We start from the raw sequence: 22,237 nt of genomic DNA on the forward strand, positions 1-22,237 counted from the left end.
CAGTAGGACAGCTAAAATAGTGTTTCTTTTTCATTAGATTAAGTTTTAGAGTTGGTTATTTCAGTACACATAGTCTTTTTGAGTCAGATCTGGCAGATATGCACCTGCTTTTGTAGAAGCTAAGCCTTTCCTGAAAGAGAATTCACCTGCCAATGCAAAGGGAGGAGGGAGAGAGGGACGGACAAAAGGAACAGAGGAGGCAGGGAGAGAGACAGTAATGCCTTTAAGACAAATGTGGTGTCACCCGTTTAAAAAAGAAAAAAGAAAAATCTTCGCACATCTATTTCTTAGGCAGGTGTGTCGGAGGGTGACAATTAAGTCCAAATTTATTGCATAGCAACGTTTTGGTGCTAGACCTTTTTCAAGCAAATGCTTTGCTTTTGCTTTTGCTTTTGCTTTGCTAGACCTTTTTCAAGCAAATGCTTTGCTTGAAAAAAGGTCTAGCACCGAAACGTTGCTATGCAATAAATTCTGCAAGTTGGCCATGTGTGCGGGAACTCTTCTTTTTCTAACCCGTTTAAAAAAGAAAACGCAAATCAAGGCACAAGTGTGAATGGAAGAGTGGGGAAGACGTGAGGAGAAGGAGGAAGAGGACGAGGGGGAGGAGATGAAGAGGTGTGGAGGAGACAGAAAGATGAGGGGGTGGGAAGGGAGGGACAGAGTTGTCGTCTCCTGCAACAAGTTAAACCTGAATCCAAAGCTAACAAGATGCCATGATTGCAGGGTGCTGAAAATATGAAGGAACAAACCAAAGACAACTGAAAAAAAGAAAATTAAACACAGGCTTTTGTTCACACTGGTCTCCTCTCTCCTCAGGTTTCAGACAGATGAGTCTCTCTCTCTGTCGTTCTTCCTCTGTGTGTGTGTGTGTGTGTGTGTGTGTGTGTGTCTATCGCTGACACAAACACACACACAAAGACAAAACCCGCACTCTTGAAAAAGGCAGTTTTTAATGGTTTGTAGCACACAGGCTAAATTCATTCTATTCATTTCAAACAGCCAGGATGCACATCTGCAGCATCTGTAAGGACAGTGTGCATGAACACACATTGACAAGAGGCAGAACACAGTCAAATTTCCATACATTTCATACGAGGATACATTCAAAAGCTTTATAAAGAAAAAGCTAAATGTATTAACAATATAAACTTCTGTGCAGTGTTTGTGCAAATATACCTGTTGCTTGGTCATATGTTAATAGGTTTAATGTTTTTCTTCTCACATTTCCATTTTTCCAGTGTCCATATACGGTCAGTGCAGTGCTCGGAGCACACATAAGATTAGCATTTGACTAAATGTAAATCAATTCTTATACACACACCCGCATTGTTAGTGAAGATGTGTGACATATACAGTATAACGAGGTCGAGAGTTGACACAAAGTGTCATCTTACATTACTCTGACTGACTGTGGGTGAGAGAGGGAAAAGGCTGCAAACCATGAACCGTGTTGAATGTGGGCTCTCTCTACTGTGATAAGAGGTTTAGTAGGGTAAGGACAGAGCCAATGTATGATGACAGTTTTGTAATTTTACATTTTTGATGCAAGGATTTGTGATGTAAGATTATACACAGAATACAAGACATGTCAATATAATGTCAAAATCCATCATAATTTTCATGAAACGGTGATGAGTTTATTTGAAGTTGTCCATCTGCAGCTGAAGCCCTGATTCCTGATAACTACTAATTTAGTAATCAATTAATTAAGTTATTAATAAACTCAACATTTTAAGTAAAAGTAAGAGATTGTGTGAGATTTGGGAATTATTATACAATAAGGAGATAAAATGGATGATGCATTTCGATTAAAAAAACAACTATTATATTGTATTAATAACAACTTGCCTCAAGGATTTTACGTCTTATGCTAGGTGAAGAGTTCATTGTATAATAATGAACAATAATATTTCACAATAATAATAATTATTATTATTGTTTTTTTATTATTATTATTATCTTCTGCTGTATTCAAATGTAATTTAATATTCAATTTTACTTGAAGGAAGTGTGTGGGTTTAATCATGGAATAACATTGTCTAGTCAAATGTTAAATTATGTAATCCCTGACCACCTCATAATTATAATAGTTGTATAAAGGCCTAATGACCACACAATTTAATATGATCTATACATGTATTATAATTATTCCTGAATTCTACTCATTAACATGTTCCCTGTCTACAGTCTTCAATGGAATCAAGGTCAACAAGTCATCAGCCTGTCGAACACTCATCTGTGGTCATGGAGGAAAAAAAATCCTTAATTACAGAGATTTAGTAGACTGCATTTCACCTTGCTCACATAATCACGGGGTATGATACACAGAACAACAATGCCATGACTGAGCAGGACATGCTAAAGGCCACCAGGATGTAAGACTTACACAGACTAACTGAGCTCTGCTTATTATCCCAATAGTCAGACGTTTGGCACGTGCTTCGAGGGGATAATCAGTGCCTGGTCAGAAAGAGAAGATAGGTTTAGTCGGGAGGATCTTTTATTGAAGGAAACTCCCTCATGGCTCTAGATTTGACATGAGTAATTGTGAAGAGTAGCAGTGAGCAAGTGCAGAAGAACAATATGCCAGTTGTGAAAGTCTGATCCCTTTGGTAAAATGATTGGATTCGTCTCTCTGCTCTTGGCCCAACTCACACTCCAGACACTCAAATAGGAAGGAGACGGCGAAGAACCAAATGAGTGAACATCCTTCTCTTATTGTTGAAGTAATTTCACTTAATTCTCTTTTGATGTCCATGCGATTCTTGTCTGATTCTTTTGTCACGCATTTCTTCATCCTGTTTGGCCGATGTTTAAAGCGGACACACAATATCACCGAAACCAGTATTCTGGAGGGATGCCCAAAAATCACAATACAGAGTTAGCTTGTTAACACAGTCAGCATTACACCCACAGTGGTAGGCCCTGCACAACCCAAACATCCAATCAGGCATTCTTTCTGATGGTGTCATTGTCACTTATAGGACTCATTGCTAGAAATGTCCCCAACAAGCCGGGACATGTGGAGGTTTAAGGAAAAGCCTGCTTTTCCACTAACACTTTATAACGTGTCAACATTCCTTGGCAAGATGGAGTATCACCTCATGGGGACATGACTTCCTGTTGCATGGCACAGCATAGTCGTGAATGCGTCCCCTTCATCCTCTTCTCCTACCTAACGTACACGCATTCTTAAGTCATTACAAACAGATGCTGGTTTGTTTGGTTTTTAAAATGGGCCTGGCAGTTATTAAATACACACAGCCATGCTTGTCACTAACGTTCACGCATTCCTCTCAAGATAGTGGATATGCACCCACGCATCATACGGAGCAGTCTCATGTGTAAGAAATAATCATATTTTGATGACAGCAAATATAATAAAATGTGTCATCTTCTCAGGTGTATTGTTCTTTTAGGTTGCAGGCTAATTTTCAGTTTCTGGGTAACACTAAAAAAATGGAGCTGAAAGTAAGAAATGTAAATTACAGGACGCCGTAAAAGCTCTCTGTCACTTGTAAATTAGAGGAGCAAAACACATTAAAAACAAAACTGGTGCCTCAACAAGGCGCCAGAGGTGTAAAAGTTCAACAAACTTGAAGGACGTCAGAGGAAATGTACCTGCAACCTGAGGCAAAGAACACAAAAAGAAATCAAAAGAAAAAGCCGGTGACTCAGTTTTCCCTATGACAGAGGGACGGTATCGGATTAGATCTGAAACATTTAACTAATTGAATGATTAGTCCATCAACATAATATTTATTTGCTGGACATTTATAATGTTTAATTTAAATAATTTCATTTTAATAAAATTAAAATTGAAAAAAATCACTTGTTGCAGCTCAAAGATGTTCTGAGTTGTCAATGATGGTGAATTGAATATCTTTGGGTTACTGGACAAACTGTGTTATTTGAGAATTTCATTGGGTCATGGACCTTTTTGCTGTCACTGCCTAAAAAAACGATTAACTGATCAATGAACATAACCACTGAAAGAACTGAAACAACTGTTTAAGATGTTTAAGTGAAATGATTTATGAAATGATGTATATTTAAAAATGGCAGTTGTTTTGGCTGCATGGTTGTTTTATTCTGTTCTTAACATTTTCTAATTATACATATCTAACAAATTAAAATATTTGAGCACATAAGTGTTACTATCTCCCGATATTTCATGGGGACATAATTAAGTAACAATTTGTTGCAAACAAAAAAAAAAGTTGCAGGCTAAAAATGTAATATTTTGTGAGATTGGCATCTGAAATCTGTTCACACAACCACATTAAAAATCTGTTGGCATTCAACTTTTACCATCATGTGGTTTTACCATCAAGAGTTTTATCAGAGCATTGTGAGGGCATGTGCATTTGCATATCTAATTGCAAAAAAGTACATTAAATATTTCTGTGATGATGTTTGTCTCTGAGTTGTATTTAAACATTAAAGAAACTTTTAATTGTGAAATAATGAATCAATGCATTGCATGATATTAAATCCACTGAAAACATGTTTTATATACAATAAAATTAAACTGACAGTAAATTACATTTAGTACATACTGATAATGCTTTATGTGTATATTCTTTTTTGTTTATCTTTTGTGATGTATTCAGATATTTTTTCTAAGAAAAAAATGGAGATGGAACTCCCTTTTATATATTTCCAGATCTATAATCAATTTCCCATGTTCTTATATCATTTATTATGAACTTTCATTTACTTTTTTTAGTCCATTTAAAGCTGTCATATTTTTGTTTGTCATTTTAACTGAAAGGTACATTTCACCTTGATAAATTGATTTGAGTTCTATAGGCAGTGGAAAAAGTCATCCACCTGCATACCTTCACACACCTGTTAACACCCTGAAGAAGAGCCCCCCCCGTCTGTGGGCTGTAATAAGTAAGGTTGTAAGGTAGTTGTAAAGAACATTATGCTCCCTATTAAACATAATACGTGCAGGATCTAATTGTGATTCATCTGAGTATCTTGCATAAGAGTCTATGATTATTTTTCCCTGTCAAAGGTAGAAGATTTAAAGGTAGAGCAACTGTCACTGAATGTAACAATGAACTTAAGTGTCCCTTAAAAAGAGGGGCATAAAGCTTTGAGTCAACAAAAATTATGAAATGTATCTGATGCATTTCATCTGACGACCTAGAACAATTATCATGTTGTGACATAATGTAGGCCGACTTGACAAAGGCCTTGGCCGAAACGTTGTCAAAATAAATCTCTGCACTGGAGCTGAGTGTGCAGCGTTTTTCTTTTTCTTTTCTCAACTTTATCCATCGCCAGCACCTCTACAGTTACGGTGTGAGTTGTTCCTCATCTTAATACTGTAGGCCTATCAGACCATACCAAAAATGCATAGACTTATCTTAGCTTTTCCAATCACTCTCTCGGTTTCAGATATTTTCAAGAAAGGAGCAAAGTAAATGTCAATCAAAGGTCAAATGAAAAAAAAAGTGTGTGAGAGAATGTATTGGTTTTAGTTGAAGCACAGTGGAGCTGACTGGTGGTAATGTCATAGACACAGCTGTGGTGTTTCGCTCCCTCTGCTGGTCAGCAGAGAATATTTCATGATACAGTGCTCCTAAGTGTGTGTGTGTGAGGAATAAAAGAGCTCATTTTGTTGCCTGATGTCAAGTTCATGCTATTTAGTTTAAACTTGAGGCTATTATCTTCAGTTACAACTTACATTTAAAATTAGATACACTTTGTATTATCACAACCACTTATGTCAAACAATGATTCGCATGTCATTGCTCACGTGTTCTCAACCACGTTTTTGACATGGAAAAAAATGAACTCAGCTGTCTATTAAAACAGTTAGCTCACACCCTTCACTTACTTACCTTTGTTTTTTTCCACAGGTCCTGTTATAGAAACACTAGCTGCTGACGCACTGTTGCCACGTCCCTCCTTCACTGCTGCAGTGACAAAGGGAAGACACAACATACCATCAGTGTTAGTCAGGATTAATAGCATGATGACAGCATGATGTGATGAGCATGATCACGCTTTTTTCAGATGGAGGAGGGGCAAAGAGTTAAAGATTCAGATTTAGAGATTAATATACACACAATTCATCATTCGACATAGTTTGGTTGTGAGTTGGTATGTGGTTAATTTTTAGAATCAGACCCAATTAGTTACTGACGTTAGAGCACTAGATCAATCAACTGTAAATAGGCTACTCTTGGATGAATCACAGCCTATGATCACAGCTCAATGACACCGTCCATTGCCGGCAGGTGGAACTGCAACTACAGTCAATAGGAAATACATGGAGATTGAAGAATGAGAGTCGATGTGATTATATAAATTAGAATAATATATACACATATATACATAAAAATAAATTATTGTACTCTAACATTTGTCCTGTTGTCTACTAATCAAATTTTAAAGGGCAAATCGTCACCGTCCACGATCACGTGCTTTAACGTGCGTCATGCGTCACGGCGCAGCCCAAAACAAGTGCACACAATACGGAAGTCAGGTGCTCGCCGTCCCAAAAGATGGTGCCTTGCGCAGCGTAGAGCCAGATAAACACATTATAAATGAAAGATAAATAAATACACAGCGTCGATTCGACAAAATGATATATCTGATGTTTAAATATCTGGCTAAAGCAGGTAATTAATAAACGGGATGGATATCTGGAGAGCCGACGGAGGCTCCTACACGGTGAGACACAACTCGCACACACTTTTTCTTTTGTCTGTCAATATGTTAATTTGACCTATTTATATTCACTTACTGTATCATGTGACAGAAATAGGCTATCTAATAAGTAATCTACTAAATAACTAATTTTGCGGCCTCACGTCTAAAAAAAAACCTAACAAACTAAACCTTTGCTCAGTATCGTGGCACTAGACAAATACAAACACTTTTCTATTTACGTTAATCCACTGAATTCATTCAATGTTTTTCTTCTTTAGGACAATCTCATTGGGACTTTACTTGCCATTTTTGGGAATTTGCTGGTCAGCATCTCTCTAAGTATTCAGGTAAAGAGCACAGTACTCTATTCTTACTTCCTTGAATATAGCCCACTTACTGTCTGTTACAATTCACACATCCTGATAATAAGTATTATGTCTTCCATATGGAGTAGTTTTGTTTCTCTACTCTCCATGTATGATGTGTAAACAAAGCACGAGGGTCACCTTGCTAGAATAACCCTTTAGGGCTTCAGACTGTCATTACAGTATCATTATCAGCTTTCAGAAGACACCTTAATGGATGAATTTATATACACAGTCATGACCTCATGATTAGTCATCTCTGTCATTTCTTCCTCATACTGCCCTTCTGTGCCTCTGATTTATAGATTCTCTGATGCAAGACTGTTTTGCCTTGTTTATTCAGTTAACTATACCTTACACTGTATGTGTTTGCTTTGGTTAAGCCATGTGTACTGTGGTACTTTCTCTGTTTACCCTCTGTCACGCATTTTTCCTAAATGCTTACTTACTACAGAAACACAGCCATGTGACACTGGCCGGGACAAAGGACCCGCGAGCCTTCTACCGCACCAAAACCTGGTGGTGTGGTTTTGTCCTGACCTGCGTTGGGGAGGGAGCAAACTTTGTCTCTTATGCCTTTGCCCCCCTCGCTCTCATAGCACCTCTCAATGCCGTGTCTGTCCTGAGTGAGTATTTTTAGTACACCTCTCTAAAATGTTGATGGTAATGCTGCTCAACGTACTGTAAGTTATAATTGTAATCACTCATATGTTGTTGGTTCAAACAAGCTACTCACCGAAAAACCTGAATTTCAACCTCAGTACAGTATATACATGAAGTTATAAGTCTACATAAGCTTGTGTAACTTTTATGCTTTTCTGTTTGTTTTCAGCAAGTTCAATATTGGGTCTTATTTTTCTGCGTGAGAAATCTAAGCCAAAGGAATTTGCAAGTAAGTTCAGCATACTGTACTGTATGTGCGTGAATTGAGATGTGCAGTTCCACTGACATTCACATGCAAATAACCTGAAATTTGTATGCAAATTCTTCAGTAGCCTTGTGGCACTTTGCAGACTACATGCAGCCTTCTCAGCAGCTGTGATGACAAAAAAAAGAGACAGGACATTTCTTAGGAAAATGTAATTCTGACAGAACATAAAGAAGTTACATTATGTGCCCTAAAAAAGGTACTGCATCTTAAATTTGACTGTGATATCTGAAATTCCCTCTAATACTACTACTTTGTGTTTGTCTTAATGTCCCACTTTCACTGTCTAAACACTTTTAATTGATTGTATTTTATCTTTTTCAGAGCGGTATGGGTTGCCCTTCCTGGGCTGTCTCCTAACCATAGGAGGAACGTACCTCTTTGTATCTTTTGGACCAAACTCTCATGAAAAACTCACAGCGGAGAACATTGTGAAGCACATTGTGGGATGGCCTGTTCTCTTGTATCTGGTAAGATACTTTCATTCACTGACAAGGTTCAGGAGCACAATGCTCTTTAAACATTTCATGTATGTTTTCCTCAAATGTACAGTGTTTAATTTCCAACCCACACAGAAACAGTTGATTGTGTAGCAGCCAAATGTCAGTGTATGATGCTTACAAAATAGCATCTTATGAATATGCATATTATTTATCCTGAACATAAATGAGAACTGCAAAATTCTTTTAGATTTTTACAATTACTGTATATACTGTAATGTAACCAATATTCAGTAACACAAAAGCAACACAACAACCCTGCAGTACAGGTTTGGTGACTCTCATGGTCTGTTTTCCAGACACTGTGAGAGGTGTTCCTGTATTTTTTACAGCTGTATTTTGTCATTTCAGAAAGAGAACATCCTGCAGCCATTCAGTTACTTAGTAAAGCTCTGTGTTTGTGAGTGCTGTTTGGCATTCATATCTTTTCACCTTGTATTATTGCAGTTTGTAAACGTGATCCACCAGATATTCACACTCATGACTCCTTTGAGTTACAATGACAAGTGAGTCATGTTAAGGAAACATAAATTCCACTCTCCTATTTACTGTAGCAAAAGGAGGAGTTTGGTAAATCCATGATATAATAGTATACCAAACAGTGAACAACTGCAGAGATGTCAGGTTAAATCAGCTCCTCTGACACATGTTACTGAATTGTTGGTTTACTAAATTTCTCTGATGTTTGAACCTGACCGTGCTTCCTGTTCTGTTTATTTGAAACTACTTTTGTGTTTATTGTTGCCAATATCCTCATTGACAGCTCCTGGAGATCATCACATTCTGCCTGCTCCTATACTTTTACAAACAGCACGGTGCTAACTACCTCATTATTATTCTGCTGCTGGTCGCTCTGCTGGGTGAGTCTGCTGCATGAAAGCCAGCCAATTTCATACTATCTATAAAGTTAGGCTATTACCATATTGAAATACAGTGCCACATTCTGAAAAGGCTCAAAAGGCACATACAGTAAACTGATGGTGAAACGATTTAAGCCCTGTGCTTAACTGTACGTGTGTTGGTTGGTGCACAGGCTCTGTCACGGTCATCACAGTGAAGGCAGTGTCAGGCATGTTGGTACTCACCGCAGAGGGCAGCATGCAGCTCGACTACCCCATCTTCAGCGTCATGTTCGTGTGCATGGTGGCTTCGGTGGTCTTTCAAGCCAGGTGAGATACTGGAAGATTAAAGATAAAGCATAAAACAGATGTGCTAATAATAATAATAAAGATACACACATTTGCCTGCTATTTTATTCTTTGCTCTATATTTTGTGTGTTATTGTCTCCTTAGGTTTCTGTCCCAGGCGTGTAAGCTGTATGACTCTTCTCTGATTGCCAGTGTCAACTACATCCTCTCCACCTTATTTGCCGTGGGAGCAGGTGAGTTATGGCATTTTTTATCTGGGTTTGGCCAGACTGCTCTGAGTCTCTGTTTTGACAGGCAGTTGTCAATTGGACCTGGAATAACAGGTGAATGCAGTTCACTGCCTGGAAAAACAGAAAAGAAAAAAAAAACACTCTTGGAATTTAAGATAAGTCTCTTAAGAGTCCCAATATGGAGGTCAGGAAACAATTTTTTTACTCTCTTTTCTCTGGTTTTCAGGGGCGATGTTTTATTTAGAGTTTAACAATGAAGACGTCCTTCACATCTGTATGTTTGTGCTGGGGTAAGTGCAATGTGGTTATTATAGAAAACAGATTTTCTCAAAACATATGATGACCTCTGTTGAAATATTAAAATGCTGTTGAATGTTGTGACCTTCATATGCTTAAAAGCTGTAGCGGATTATATTCTGTTTTGTACAGAACCCTGCTGTGTTTCCTGGGAGTCTTCCTCATCACCAAAACCAAGAAAAAGACAAAAACCTTTGAGCCGTATGTCACAATGGATATGACAAATGGTATTTACAGACTCAAGTTGATTTATAGAAAAGTCTATCAGTGTTTAGATTTAAAGCTAAGATTTGTACATTGATTTTTAATGAAGAAGCACCTTTGTCTTATAACCAGGGATGTCATTCATCATGAGGGCTAAAAAAAGAATGTGAATGTAATTACTTGTCAAACTTATTTGTAACATAAAACATAAAGTACAGGGACAGTGTGATTTTAACTCTGCCGATGCTTATTTTAAAGCAGATATCAGTGGAATGTTTTTGTTAATATAAGTCCTAAATAGTCCTATTTTCCGTCAGCAATCACTTACATGAAGTATTTCAGCCTAAACACGAGTCTCTCCGTCACTCTGCTCTGCTGTAACCCGAGGAGAAAATTTTCCTTGTGGGATACAAGTGTTATCCAATGAGGGGAGAGAACGGCATGAAGGGCTGTGTGTGCAGCCAAGGGATGCGCGTGAATGTGGTGACGTAGCACGAGGACCAATTGATGCCTGACAAGGGCGGGGGCTGCTAACTCATGGTGCGTTCAAGGAAACTCGTACTTTGTGTTTTTCCTTCCTGTGAAGTCATACCAGTTCGATCTGGTACGAGTTCACGGGTCGGAAGTTACGAGTGGCCGTTATAGGGAACTTTCACAGACAACAGGACGGTAAAAACACGAGCTACGGGTTACCTGGAACGCTACCAAGTCGTAGTTGTGACTTGAAGCTGTAACTTACGGTTTCAAAAGCCTGCCTTGAACACAGCATTAGCCGAAACGGCCGTGCCGATGATATCTGCTTTAAGTTATATTGAGAACCTTATCCTACCTGTCCAGGTGTCCCAACTATTCATGACAAGGGCCTGGTGCTTCAGCCGGACTTCAATGGCTCCTTCTCCTACGGGGCTCTGGTCAACAACGATGGAGTGGCTCCTGTGACGGTACCAGTCAACCTAGAACAACCACAGGTCAGCTCCAGATCCACTGATGCATCTCATGGCCTGAAGAAAGATTAGAACCAACAATTCTTTCAGGTTTTGTCCTCGTTCACTCCATCTAACTTCAACACACCACTGAATGACCTTGAAAGACAAACAGTTGTACAGTTTTTTTTTTTTCACTTCACATTTACACAAGACTAGTAACCAACCCTGTAAGAGGTTTCCACAGTCTCTAAACCAAAAGACGACCTTAAGAAGCTTTCCTTTTTTGAGATGTCAACTGATGTGATCCAAACGTGAACTCAAGAAACTTGTTTTAGTGGATTTACAAACGTAGCTTCAGGAAAACAACAGCAGAGTGTGCTTTGCTTCGAAGCTGTCTACTGCCTTGCACTCTGGGTTGGCTCTGGATCTGTACAATAAGGACTCACTTCCATGACTGTTAAGCTGTTTTGTTCTCATTATAGGGGAACATAGTAATCGGTTCTTCCATTTAGGAGTGTGAAGATACTCCTCAATTCCTGATTCCAACAACATTATGGTGTATGAGCAGACCTTTTCAGAATACTTGCCAATGAACATTTTGACTTCAAATATCTGCCTCTTAACTGTTTGTCTTATACGAGTGGTTCTCACTCCACGGTTTTCTGCCTCTTGTACCTGGGATTTCATTGTATTATTGCATTTCCTGATGTGACCAAACAACAGGTAATTGTTTTAATTTATTGTCATGTATTTATTAATTCTCAAGTTTGCGTTTAATGTGCCTTGATGAGTAGCTTTACACTGGATAAATTAACACAACGAGGTGATACATAACCCATGTAGGTAAGTGGTACATGTGGCAGATCAGTTATTCAAAGGCAGCTGTAATCTGTCTGCCTATTTGAATAAAGCATAAAACAGTCTGCATACAAAGGTGTAAGTTTTATGTTGTATTTTGGAAGAAAATTGTCCCTAATGACAGACAAATTTAAGAATAAACTCAAAGTACATAGTTAATGTTGCTCAATCGCTATCTTTCCTTCTGGTACAATGTAACCTTGTAATTTTTTTTTACAGGCTAAGAAATTATGCTGTATCATATACTGTACTTAACTTGTCCCTAACTGATGAATGGCTGCATTAATTGGGATACGTTTACAGAGGTACCCTCCTCACATGCAGCACAGCACTCCTACAGTGTTAATGAAGCAGAGAGCTACACACAGTATTCAGCACATGGTTATTATTGATTATATAACGTGTGGGTGTGAAATATGTGTATATGAGCTCAACATTAACACTGCTGTGTAAACTTATTGAAGACTGCCTTGTTCATAATGATGCCTTCTAATGAAGTAAGAACTACTGTAAAAGTCAAACTTTTTTCTTTGTAAATAATATGCAATTTTGTGTCATATAAAGTCAATGCAATGACTATGTCTTCTTGGGTCGTCACATTCTATATAAAAAATATTGTATTGTTTTACAGAATATTTTCAGTAATGTTTCCACCAGATTTGTCTCAGTCGGGATAATATTGTTTTAATAATATTTTTTTTTTTTTTTTTTTTACAAATTCTCCAGTTTTCAGTTGCCTAAGTTGGGCTTAATGCTGGCTGTGAAAGATTTCTCAGTGCCTGGTGGTCACCCACCAGACAGTATCTCAGTTTTCTGGCATTACTTACTTATTTGGTAAAAATATCAAACTGTCAAAACACACACCAGAGTACAACTATTAACTGTGTGGTGGTGGATCATCATTTGATTCAGAAACAAAGCTTCCTTAGAGAAATGGACAAGTAGCTAACACAGACCTCATAGTGAGGTTTGATCTGAGAATGGGATGGAAGTGTTGGACTGCTGTTGCTGCTGCAGAAAAACAACACTTAAGTCAGTTTAGCAGGGACTAAAACTAACTTTAAACCATTGCCCAAAATAGTGGTAGTCCCTTGTGTATGCAACCCTTTTGAGTCTATGTATGCAACAGGTGGATCCAGAGAATCGAGCTGTAAACTGCACACCAACATAAAATACCAGCAGAAATGTTACTAACCACCTCGAATCACACAGGGGAACAGTTGACCCCCAGGCTGGCTGGTTGCAGCTCTGTCCGACGTCGACTATCACATTAAATCACAGTTTTACTAGTTGATCGCCACCAATCTTGAAGCGGAGCATCCTCCCCCTCGCTGCAGCCTCATTGGTCGCTGTAAGCCTCCGCCGGTATTTGATTGGTCTCACCTGCGGCTCCCGACTGCTGGAGTAGGCTGCGTTTAGACAGTGTCCAATAATCCAGTGATAAACAAAGACGTACTGACACTAGCCTCACGAAAACTAATACATAAATATATAAGTAAATAAACAAACACAGCAGACAAGCTTCAGTCTGGTAGAAGAAAGTCACCTGAAAATCGAAATTTCACTCCTCGTGCGATGGCCTGTGTCGGCAGCTTTCACCGACAGGTGTGAGGTGAGTGATAGGCTATTTGAAACTGAACCGATTGGAAAATGAAAATTAAACCGATAATTTAGCCCTGCCATGACTCTGTGGCAACTTTAATCAATGCTGTATCATAAATACAGTGTTTGGCATCGGAAAACACGAGAAACAGAGTGTGTTTAGATTTACGCTCGAGCATCTTTTATATTTTTGTTGCACGAGCCTTTACGGTTGAGTTTAGGGGTTTCCTAGGAGCAAGCGAAGGACACTTTGATGTCACGATCCTCAACGGCCATTTATGCTGGAGACATGTGATGTTATGGTGTCACTGCCTTCGTTCGTGTGCAATGTCGACCCATATCAAAGTAAAGGAGGTTTATATCAATATAAAGACTGTGCTATTATCCTAATTGTTTGACATTCAATTCATTTTTAGATGCTATTGTGATTTTAAATATTGATAATAAGCGTCATTTGACCTTATGAACCTCTAGATGGCAGTCTATCCTAGTAGGCCACAGCATTGGCCTCAGTGTCTTGAGAGCAGAAGTCTTTCTGGTGTGGTTGGACTGCTGTAATTTAAAGCCATGTAGCCAAAATTATACTTGACGTAAAAACAATTTATTGTGGGCTTAAAAGTTAAAAGGGTAGATTAATGGTTGAATGAGCAGCAGCCATGAAAATGTATGTAATTATTTAAACTTTAGGTTTGCTGTTTGAGCCAGGATAAATGTTAGATAGCTACAGTAAATAAAGAAACTCATTGCTTTGGACTGGGAGCAGGTAAATAAAACTGATACCTGGAAAAAAAAATACAGGATATTTTAATCAAAAATCTGCCAACAAGTATTTTTTTGCCTCATCTTTGCTTCTCTTCATTATTTCCTCTTGTGATCTTTGACTTGTCACCCTTTCCTTCATCATCCCTCTCTCGCTCCCAGTTTCTCTCTTTTATCTGTCCTTCAGCCTGTGTAGTGTCATTGCTGACACTTTAGTGCAACCGTGTAATCTTCATGCACCAGCGTCTCACTGTCTCCTCATCGGTCTACACTTTACTCTAAACATCCAGCCGATATATTCACCTCATCTCCCAACTCTCAATCTGTTCACCTCGCCTCTCCGCAGGTCCAGCCTCTGTGGTCAACATCTCCTTGTCAGCACTCTGCTAAAAAGGCATCAGCATGTTGCGAGAGAGCTCCAAGGCGTGGAGCAATGGCTCCGAGGCCTACAGCAGTGACCCTGAGGAGGACGAAGAGGAGGAGGAGGAGGAGGACATGGTGTGTGGGGAGAACGATCAGGACGGCATGGCAGAGGAGATGATGGATCTGAGTGACCTCCCCACAGCGCTCTTTGCATGCTGCGTCCATGAGGCTGTGTTCGAAGAGGACACGCACAGGGTGAGAAGGAGCAAACTCATTTCGGGTCACATTTTGATTGCGTATCTGTGTGTGTGTGTGTGTGTGTTTGTGGTCTTTTGAGTCATCCAGCTAATGTGTCAGCGCCAGATTCAAGGCCCAACAGCACGTGTATGATGTCATCCACAGCTTTCGCTCCTGTCTGTCCAAGTCCAGTCATGGTCTCAAGCTGTGTTGCTGATTGCTCAACCACAAAGGCACACACACACACACACACACACACACACACACACACATGTATGCACACCTGATGCTGTTATTTATTCACCAGGGAACATGAATCCGAGGCAGTGGATTACAATATGACTTGCACAGAATCATGAGCCATACTCCATGTGCCTGTGCATATCATTTGATCATCACCTCATGTACTGCCCACTTATGCTTATAGCAGTGGCTCATAGACATGTTGTTGGCATCAAATCACTTAGATGTCAGTCCATGCACATGCATAGTGTATATATTATGCTCCCAGGGCCTCTGGGATATGCAGAGTCTCTCAATCACAGCTTTATCAGACTCATCAGAGCAGGAATACGCGGATCACTGGATCCTGTTTGCAAGAGCAGGATACAAAGGAAAATACTTTTAATTTTCTGCACCTCTAATCCAATTATGGTGTCCTACCATCCCTCCATCCTTCCAGCTGGCATGCTTCACATCTCTCTCTGTCTCTATTTTTAAGTCTTTGTCTGTTAAGCCTACCCACCCGTCTCTTTCTACTGCTTTCTAAAGACTACCTACCCACCTTCCCTGTCTTCTCTTTCTGATTACTTACATTTTAAGTTTATGCTATGTCTCGTCCTTTGTCAATTCTTAAAATAGTCAGCTTCTGTCTCTCTACGAGGCCTTCTTTATTTATCCTTTCCATGTATGTAAATGCAAAGCAGAGAGGCTAAATCTGGTGCACTGCACGCACAAAATCCCTTTAAATGAATCATTCCTGCTTTGTGAGTTTACTGTTTGTACACCCATTGCTGCTAGTGCTGGAGTCCGCCCCCTTCCCTCCCTTTCGTTTTGCCTCCTCACTTCATTACGATTCACACTCCGGCTTTTAAGTGGAAATGCCACCCACACACCCTTCAGTCAAAGCATGTCAATAGATTGTTCTCCATATGGTTCGATTAAATGAGCTTGGCTAAAAATAGAACTTTTGACATTTATTTAAACTTTCAAAATGAGGACAGGAAGGAATGAGGCATGCAATAAAAAAAACAGGCTGCTTGTGATATTTTCAAAGCACAAACAGGAACTTTATGAGGTTGTTTTTGGCTTGTAGCAGTGTTGTTTGATTTTTTGCTCTCACACACACATATATAGCCTACACTATACACACACACACACACTCACTCACTCACGCACGGACTCACCCAAGTAGTTTGTTACTTATTCTGAAAAAAAAATCAGCTCTTTTCCAGACTTCTAAAAAAACTTGACACATTCCTACATTCAGTGTCTATCCTCAGTGAAGTACAGGGACATGGCAACCTACATTTTAGTGTCTTTGGGCTCTTGGCTCCCGCCCAACACCGACATTACCTTCTGTTTCAGTTCTCAAAGGCCTGCATGCAGGAGGATGGGCTGTTTCTGTAATCACACTGTGCTCTTTTAGAGAAGGAGGGAGGGAGAGAGGGACGGAGAGAAACATGTGCCCCCATATTTACAAGAAGCTTTCAGCTGGCTATGAAAGCCCACCCTTTCTTCTGTATTGGTGAAAAGAAAGTAAAACCTAGTGGCACACTTTTCTCTCTTATCTGCAGTATGTTGTTCCCCTGACCAGCTTTTAAGTAAAATGGAGAGACGCCTTAGTGTTTAATGTTTCATCAGGAAGTTCATCTGAGGTCTGATCACATCAGCCCACCTCTCCTACTGAAATGATTGGGTGTGTTTATAAATTACTAATTAGAATTAATTCTTACGATTGACTCAGATTAATTCTTACGATTGACTCAGCTGTAGCTGACATGTACACTTAATGATTTTTACGGTCTCTCGTTGAGCTCAAAGCATAAATCTTTGAATTAAAGGGATAGTTCACTCAAAATTGAAATTTCACTCATTATCTACTCACCCTCATGTCGACTAAGGGCTGGGAGAAGTTTCAGAGTTATCCGTGACTTCTCTGAGTTACAGGGGGTCTCGGCATAGCAGTGCATGTCCATATAACGGTTGCAAATGGATACGAACCAGGGTCTGTCCTCTTCCCAGTTCGTCCAAATTTGACGAACCGGGAAGAGGAGCTTCGAGAAGCTTCCGCTACAAAACAAGCTTGAAATATAGACTTATTTAATTTTTTTCAGGACAATTTCGCATTTCGGGGCTTCAATACAAGACGGACATTACATACGAGCAGCATGGAGGTATTTGGATGTTTTTTGGTGTGTCTTTTTGTTACGAAGACAGTTGGTATCCATTTGAAACCGTTATATGGACATGCACTGCTATGCCGAGACCCCCTGTAACTCAGAGAAGCCACGGATAACTCTGAAACTTCTCCCAGCCCTTAGTCGACATGAGGGTGAGTAGATAATGAGTGAAATTTCAATTTTGGGTGAACTATCCCTTTAAGGGGGGACACACAGGTGAATAGGGTAAAGACTTTAACTAACAGATATCAAACTTCCCAAGTTTATCATATTAAGACAAAAAATATTATATATATACGTATATATTATATATTATTATATTTGTATTACAAGTTTTGTCAAATTTTATGTTTAAATCTGTAAATGAGTCATTATCTAATGAAATATGTGCTAATTTGCATACATTTCCAGAACCAAAATCTGAACAATGGATAAAGCCCCTTTCAAAATTCTTGTTTTATTTTGTTGACATTGTTATGATTGGTTGCAGATACAGAGGAAATTACAAGTTTTGGAGCCTATAAAATTGTTCAGGAGAGAGAGCTTTACAATGATACCTGACATGACATGGGTTAGACAACAGGCTGGCACAGTTTGTCACAGTAGCATGCTAACTTTTGGTGAATTTAGGAGAAATCAACTGACGAAAGAAGACAAAATAAAGTAAAATAACTTTTTTAATTTTTTTCCATTTTTCTTTCGACTTTTCTGAAAGAATACATGTTATGGAAGAAAAATAGCCCAAAATCGCAAAATTGATCACTGCATGAAAAAACTGTGTTTTTGCCTTTAGTGTCTCACCTTAAAATATAATAATGAGCATAATTATGACATCCCAAACCCAGACAAATTATGCATTTAATCTACAAAGCACATTTTAAAATCATGGCCCATGTTTATCCTCTTTCTTGTCCACTGTTAGTAAAAAATATAAACATCTCTGAGAAATCTAATTCATCATCATAAGCACTACATCCGCAAGTATTTCCTGTTGCTTGGGCAATAAAAAATCCTACCATTTGGTATTCTTCAGGGAAATGTCAAACTGAATACATCCTGTCTTATTAGGGCCACGGGCAATCGCACCGGGCACTGGTCCCAACAGCTATGAAATAGCTGCAGGGACCAGTGAAGCCCGGGCACTACTGTTATTGTGTGGATTTTTTCCTAGTTAGTGTTCAGCAGTCACACTATTGTTCTTCTGTTCGGCCATTTTCTTCCGCCTTTTTACGGTCTTCTTCTAGTCCTTCATACTTTGTGCTATTTCAACAATTCATATATCAAAACGTGCAACTTTTTTTGAACTTTATCGGCATTACTTTTCTCTTTTTAACTATTTATACTTTTTAAAATATTTAACTTTTTCTGCAAATTAAACTCTAGACAAATTATTAGTGTGACTGCTGAAGCAGTCACACTATTGTTCTTCTGTTTGGCCATTTTCTTCCGCCTTTTTACGGTCTTCTTCTAGTCCTTCATACTTTGTGCTATTTCAACAATTCATATATCAAAACGTGCAGCTTTTTTTGAACTTTATCGGCATTACTTTTCTCTTTTTAACTATTTATACTTTTTCAAATATTTAACTTTTTCTGATTTTTTTCAGCTTTATAATGTGTGTGTGTTGCGTCTAACGAGCAGAGCCAGAGTGGTGTCAGAGTGGATAGAGGCAAAAAAACATTCTAGAGTTTTTCTGGCTAAACTGTCAGCACGGCCACAAATTAAACTCTAGACAAATTATTTTCTCCAGTTTTGTAGCCACACTTGTCTTCTGGCTAAAATTCTGGTCAAAAATGCAAAGAGACTTAGATAATAATTTTAAATATTTTTTAAATGCAGCCAGGGAGCTCTCTGCTCCCATTCAGCTTAATGCATTTTTTTCACATCAGCAGGAGAAGGAGCTCAACTTTGTAACTTGCCGTTAAGTGCTTTTTAATTAGTGTGACTGCTGAAGCAGTCACACTATTGTTCTTCTGTTTGGCCATTTTCTTCCGCCTTTTTACGGTCTTCTTCTAGTCCTTCATACTTTGTGCTATTTCAACAATTCATATATCAAAATGTGAAGCTTTTTTTGAACTTTATCGGCATTACTTTTCTCTTTTTAACTATTTATACTTTTTAAAATATTTAACTTTTTCACAAAAAATCTCACATTCATCAAAGTCTCAACCTCTCTTCTTGACAACTCCTCTGTAGTGTAGGGGTTAGGGTAACTGCTTGCCAACCCTAAGGTCACTGGTTCGAATCCAAGGGAAGAATTCTTCTTATGTTATGTTGAATTCTGCTCTCCTCCCCCGCCTTCAATTGGTTACAGGTGTTTGTTATCTCCTTGATTACTCATACCAGTTTGCAGCACATCATCACATTACAATGAATGACAACAGTTTTGAAAGCAGTGTGCTCTCTGTAGCCGAGTGGCAGAGTAAAGGTTTAGTGATCATATGGTCATGGGTTCGATTCCTGCCTCAGTCTTTTCACTTCATTGCTTGACTTTTGATTCCAATTATTCAGCTGTCATTGGACAGTCTTTGATTCCTCATAGTATAAAGCTCATTGTAACTCAGGTTCTCTGTGGCCATATGGTTAGTGCTCAGCCTGAAATTCACAGACATTTTCATTCTAAGTCATTCAAGCTTGACTCTCAAGCTTTCTTGATGTTGACAGTGTGCAGATTATTAACAGACAACAGTCTCTGCAACTGTGTGTGCACTGTGGCCTAGAGGCAGAGTGGAAGTCTAATGACCATGAGGTTGTGGGTTCGATTCCAACCTTGGTCAAACATTTGTATGGTGATCACTGCTTGCACTATTTGCTAATTCTGCAACAGCGTTCAGTTGCTGTCAGCAGTCACACCATTTCCATTCTTGGAAATGCTTTTTCTAGTTCATTTTAATTCACCAAAAAATAGTCACAGGTCACAAAAAAGTCCTCTTCTTACTTGGTGTGGCTAATTTATACTAATTACTCTTTATTTTAAACATCATTGAAAAATCTCACATTCATCAAAGTCTCAACCTCTCTTCTTCACAACTCCACTGTAGTGTAGGGGTTAGGGTGGATGTTTGCCAACCCTAAGGTCACTGGTTCGTATCCAAGGGAAGAACTCTTGTTATGTTATGTTGAATTCTGCTCTCCTCCACCGCCTTCAATTGGTTACAGGTGTTTGTTATCTCCTTGATTACTCATACCAGTTTGCAGCACATCATCACATTACAATGAATGACAACAGTCTTGAAAGCAGTGTGCTCTCTGTAGCCGAGTGGCAGAGTAAAGGTTTAGTGATCATATGGTCATGGGTTCGATTCCTGCCTCAGTCATTTCACATCATTGCTTGACTTTTGATTCCAATTATTCAGCTGTCATTGGACAGTCTTTGATTCCTCATAGTATAAAGCTCATTGTAACTCAGGTTCTCTGTGGCCATATGGTTAGTGTGTTAGGTGTTGTGCTATTTCAACAATTCATATATCAAAACGTGCAGCTTTTTTTGAACTTTATCGGCATTACTTTTCTCTTTTTAACTATTTATACTTTTTAAAATATTTAACTTTTTCTGCAAATTTAACTCTAGACAAATTATTTTCTCCAGTTTTTGTAGCCACACTTGTCTTCTGGCTAAAATTCTGGTCAAAAATGCAAAGAGACTTAGATAATAATTTAAAATATTTTTTTAAATGCAGCCAGGGAGCTCTCTGCTCTCATTCAGCCCAATGCTGAGAGTTCTCCACAACTCTGTCTGTAGTCCAGTTGGTTACAGGTGTTTGTTAAGAGACGCATTAATTGCTTCTGCCACCGTTTGCAGCACATCATCACATTACAATGGCAACATGCTTATGTCTGTGCTCTCTGTGGCGAAGTGGCAGAGTAAAGGTTTATTGATCATGAGGTCATGGGTTCGATTCCTTACTTTTTTTTTTAAGCAGAAGCCAGTGATCCTCTTATCAAAGGTTTTCTTTACCCCTCACATACTGTCTCTGTCTGTAGCCTAGTGGTTAGCTTGCTGGTCTGGAGACCTGAAGGTTGCTGGTTCAAATCTTGCCTCAACAACAATTATAGTGAATTATTTTCCCAGTCGTCCTCTGTTGACTTCTGATAACTTGCTTCATGTTGAAACTGCTGCTCTCAGCCTGAAATTCACAGAAATTTTCATTCTAAGTCATTCAAGCTTGACTCTCAAGCTTTCTTGATGTTGACAGTGTGCAGATCATTAACAGACAACAGTCTCTGCAACTGTGTGTGCACCGTGGCCTAGAGGCAGAGTGGAAGTCTAATGACCATGAGGTTGTGCGGTTCGATTCCGACCTTGGTCAAAACATTTGTATGGTGATCACTGCTTGCACTATTTGCTAATTCTGCAACAGCGTTTCAGTTGCTATCAGCAGTCACACCATTTCCATTCTTGGAAATGCTTTTTCTTAGTTAGTGTGACTGCTGAAGCAGTCACACTATTGTTCTTCTGTTTGGCCATTTTCTTCCGCCTTTTTACGGTCTTCTTCTATGTCCTTCATACTTTGTGCTATTTCAACAAATTCATATATCAAAACGTGCAGCTTTTTTTGAACTTTTATCGGCATTACTTTTTCTCTTTTGAACTATTTATACTTTTTAAAATAGTTAACTTTTTCACAAAAAATCTCACATTCATCAAAGTCTCAACCTCTCTTCTTCACAACTCCACTGTAGTGTAGGGGGTAGGGTAACTGCTTGCCAACCCTAAGGTCACTGGTTTCGAATCCAAGGGAAGAACT

At 38.9% G+C, this 22,237-nt stretch overlaps 2 protein-coding genes across 2 annotated transcripts in view; both read left to right on the forward strand.

Moving 5' to 3' along the window:
• Positions 1-6,487: 6,487 nt before the first annotated feature.
• nipal3 (NIPA like domain containing 3) lies at positions 6,488-12,701 on the forward strand. Its single transcript, XM_085766995.1, has 11 exons — positions 6,488-6,690; positions 6,948-7,016; positions 7,489-7,660; positions 7,867-7,926; positions 8,287-8,432; positions 9,226-9,322; positions 9,496-9,631; positions 9,756-9,844; positions 10,068-10,131; positions 10,271-10,365; positions 11,180-12,701. Exons 1-11 carry the CDS (start codon positions 6,655-6,657, stop codon positions 11,356-11,358), a joined length of 1,143 nt encoding a protein of 380 aa, XP_085623121.1. The 5' UTR covers positions 6,488-6,654; the 3' UTR covers positions 11,359-12,701.
• Positions 12,702-13,545: 844 nt separating this feature from the next.
• Positions 13,546-22,237, forward strand: part of rcan3 (regulator of calcineurin 3) — a 41,933-nt gene continuing 33,241 nt past the window's right edge. Inside the window, exons 1-2 of the mRNA XM_085767011.1 lie at positions 13,546-13,738; positions 14,834-15,105. Coding sequence (XP_085623137.1) covers positions 14,890-15,105 — 216 coding nt within the window. The 5' untranslated portion in view covers positions 13,546-13,738; positions 14,834-14,889. The remainder of the gene's footprint in view (positions 13,739-14,833; positions 15,106-22,237) is intronic.

This window comes from Trachurus japonicus, chromosome 22 (genome assembly GCF_045865225.1).
Source record: "Trachurus japonicus isolate A0001 chromosome 22, Traja_1.0".
NCBI classification, from domain to species: domain Eukaryota; kingdom Metazoa; phylum Chordata; class Actinopteri; order Carangiformes; family Carangidae; genus Trachurus; species Trachurus japonicus.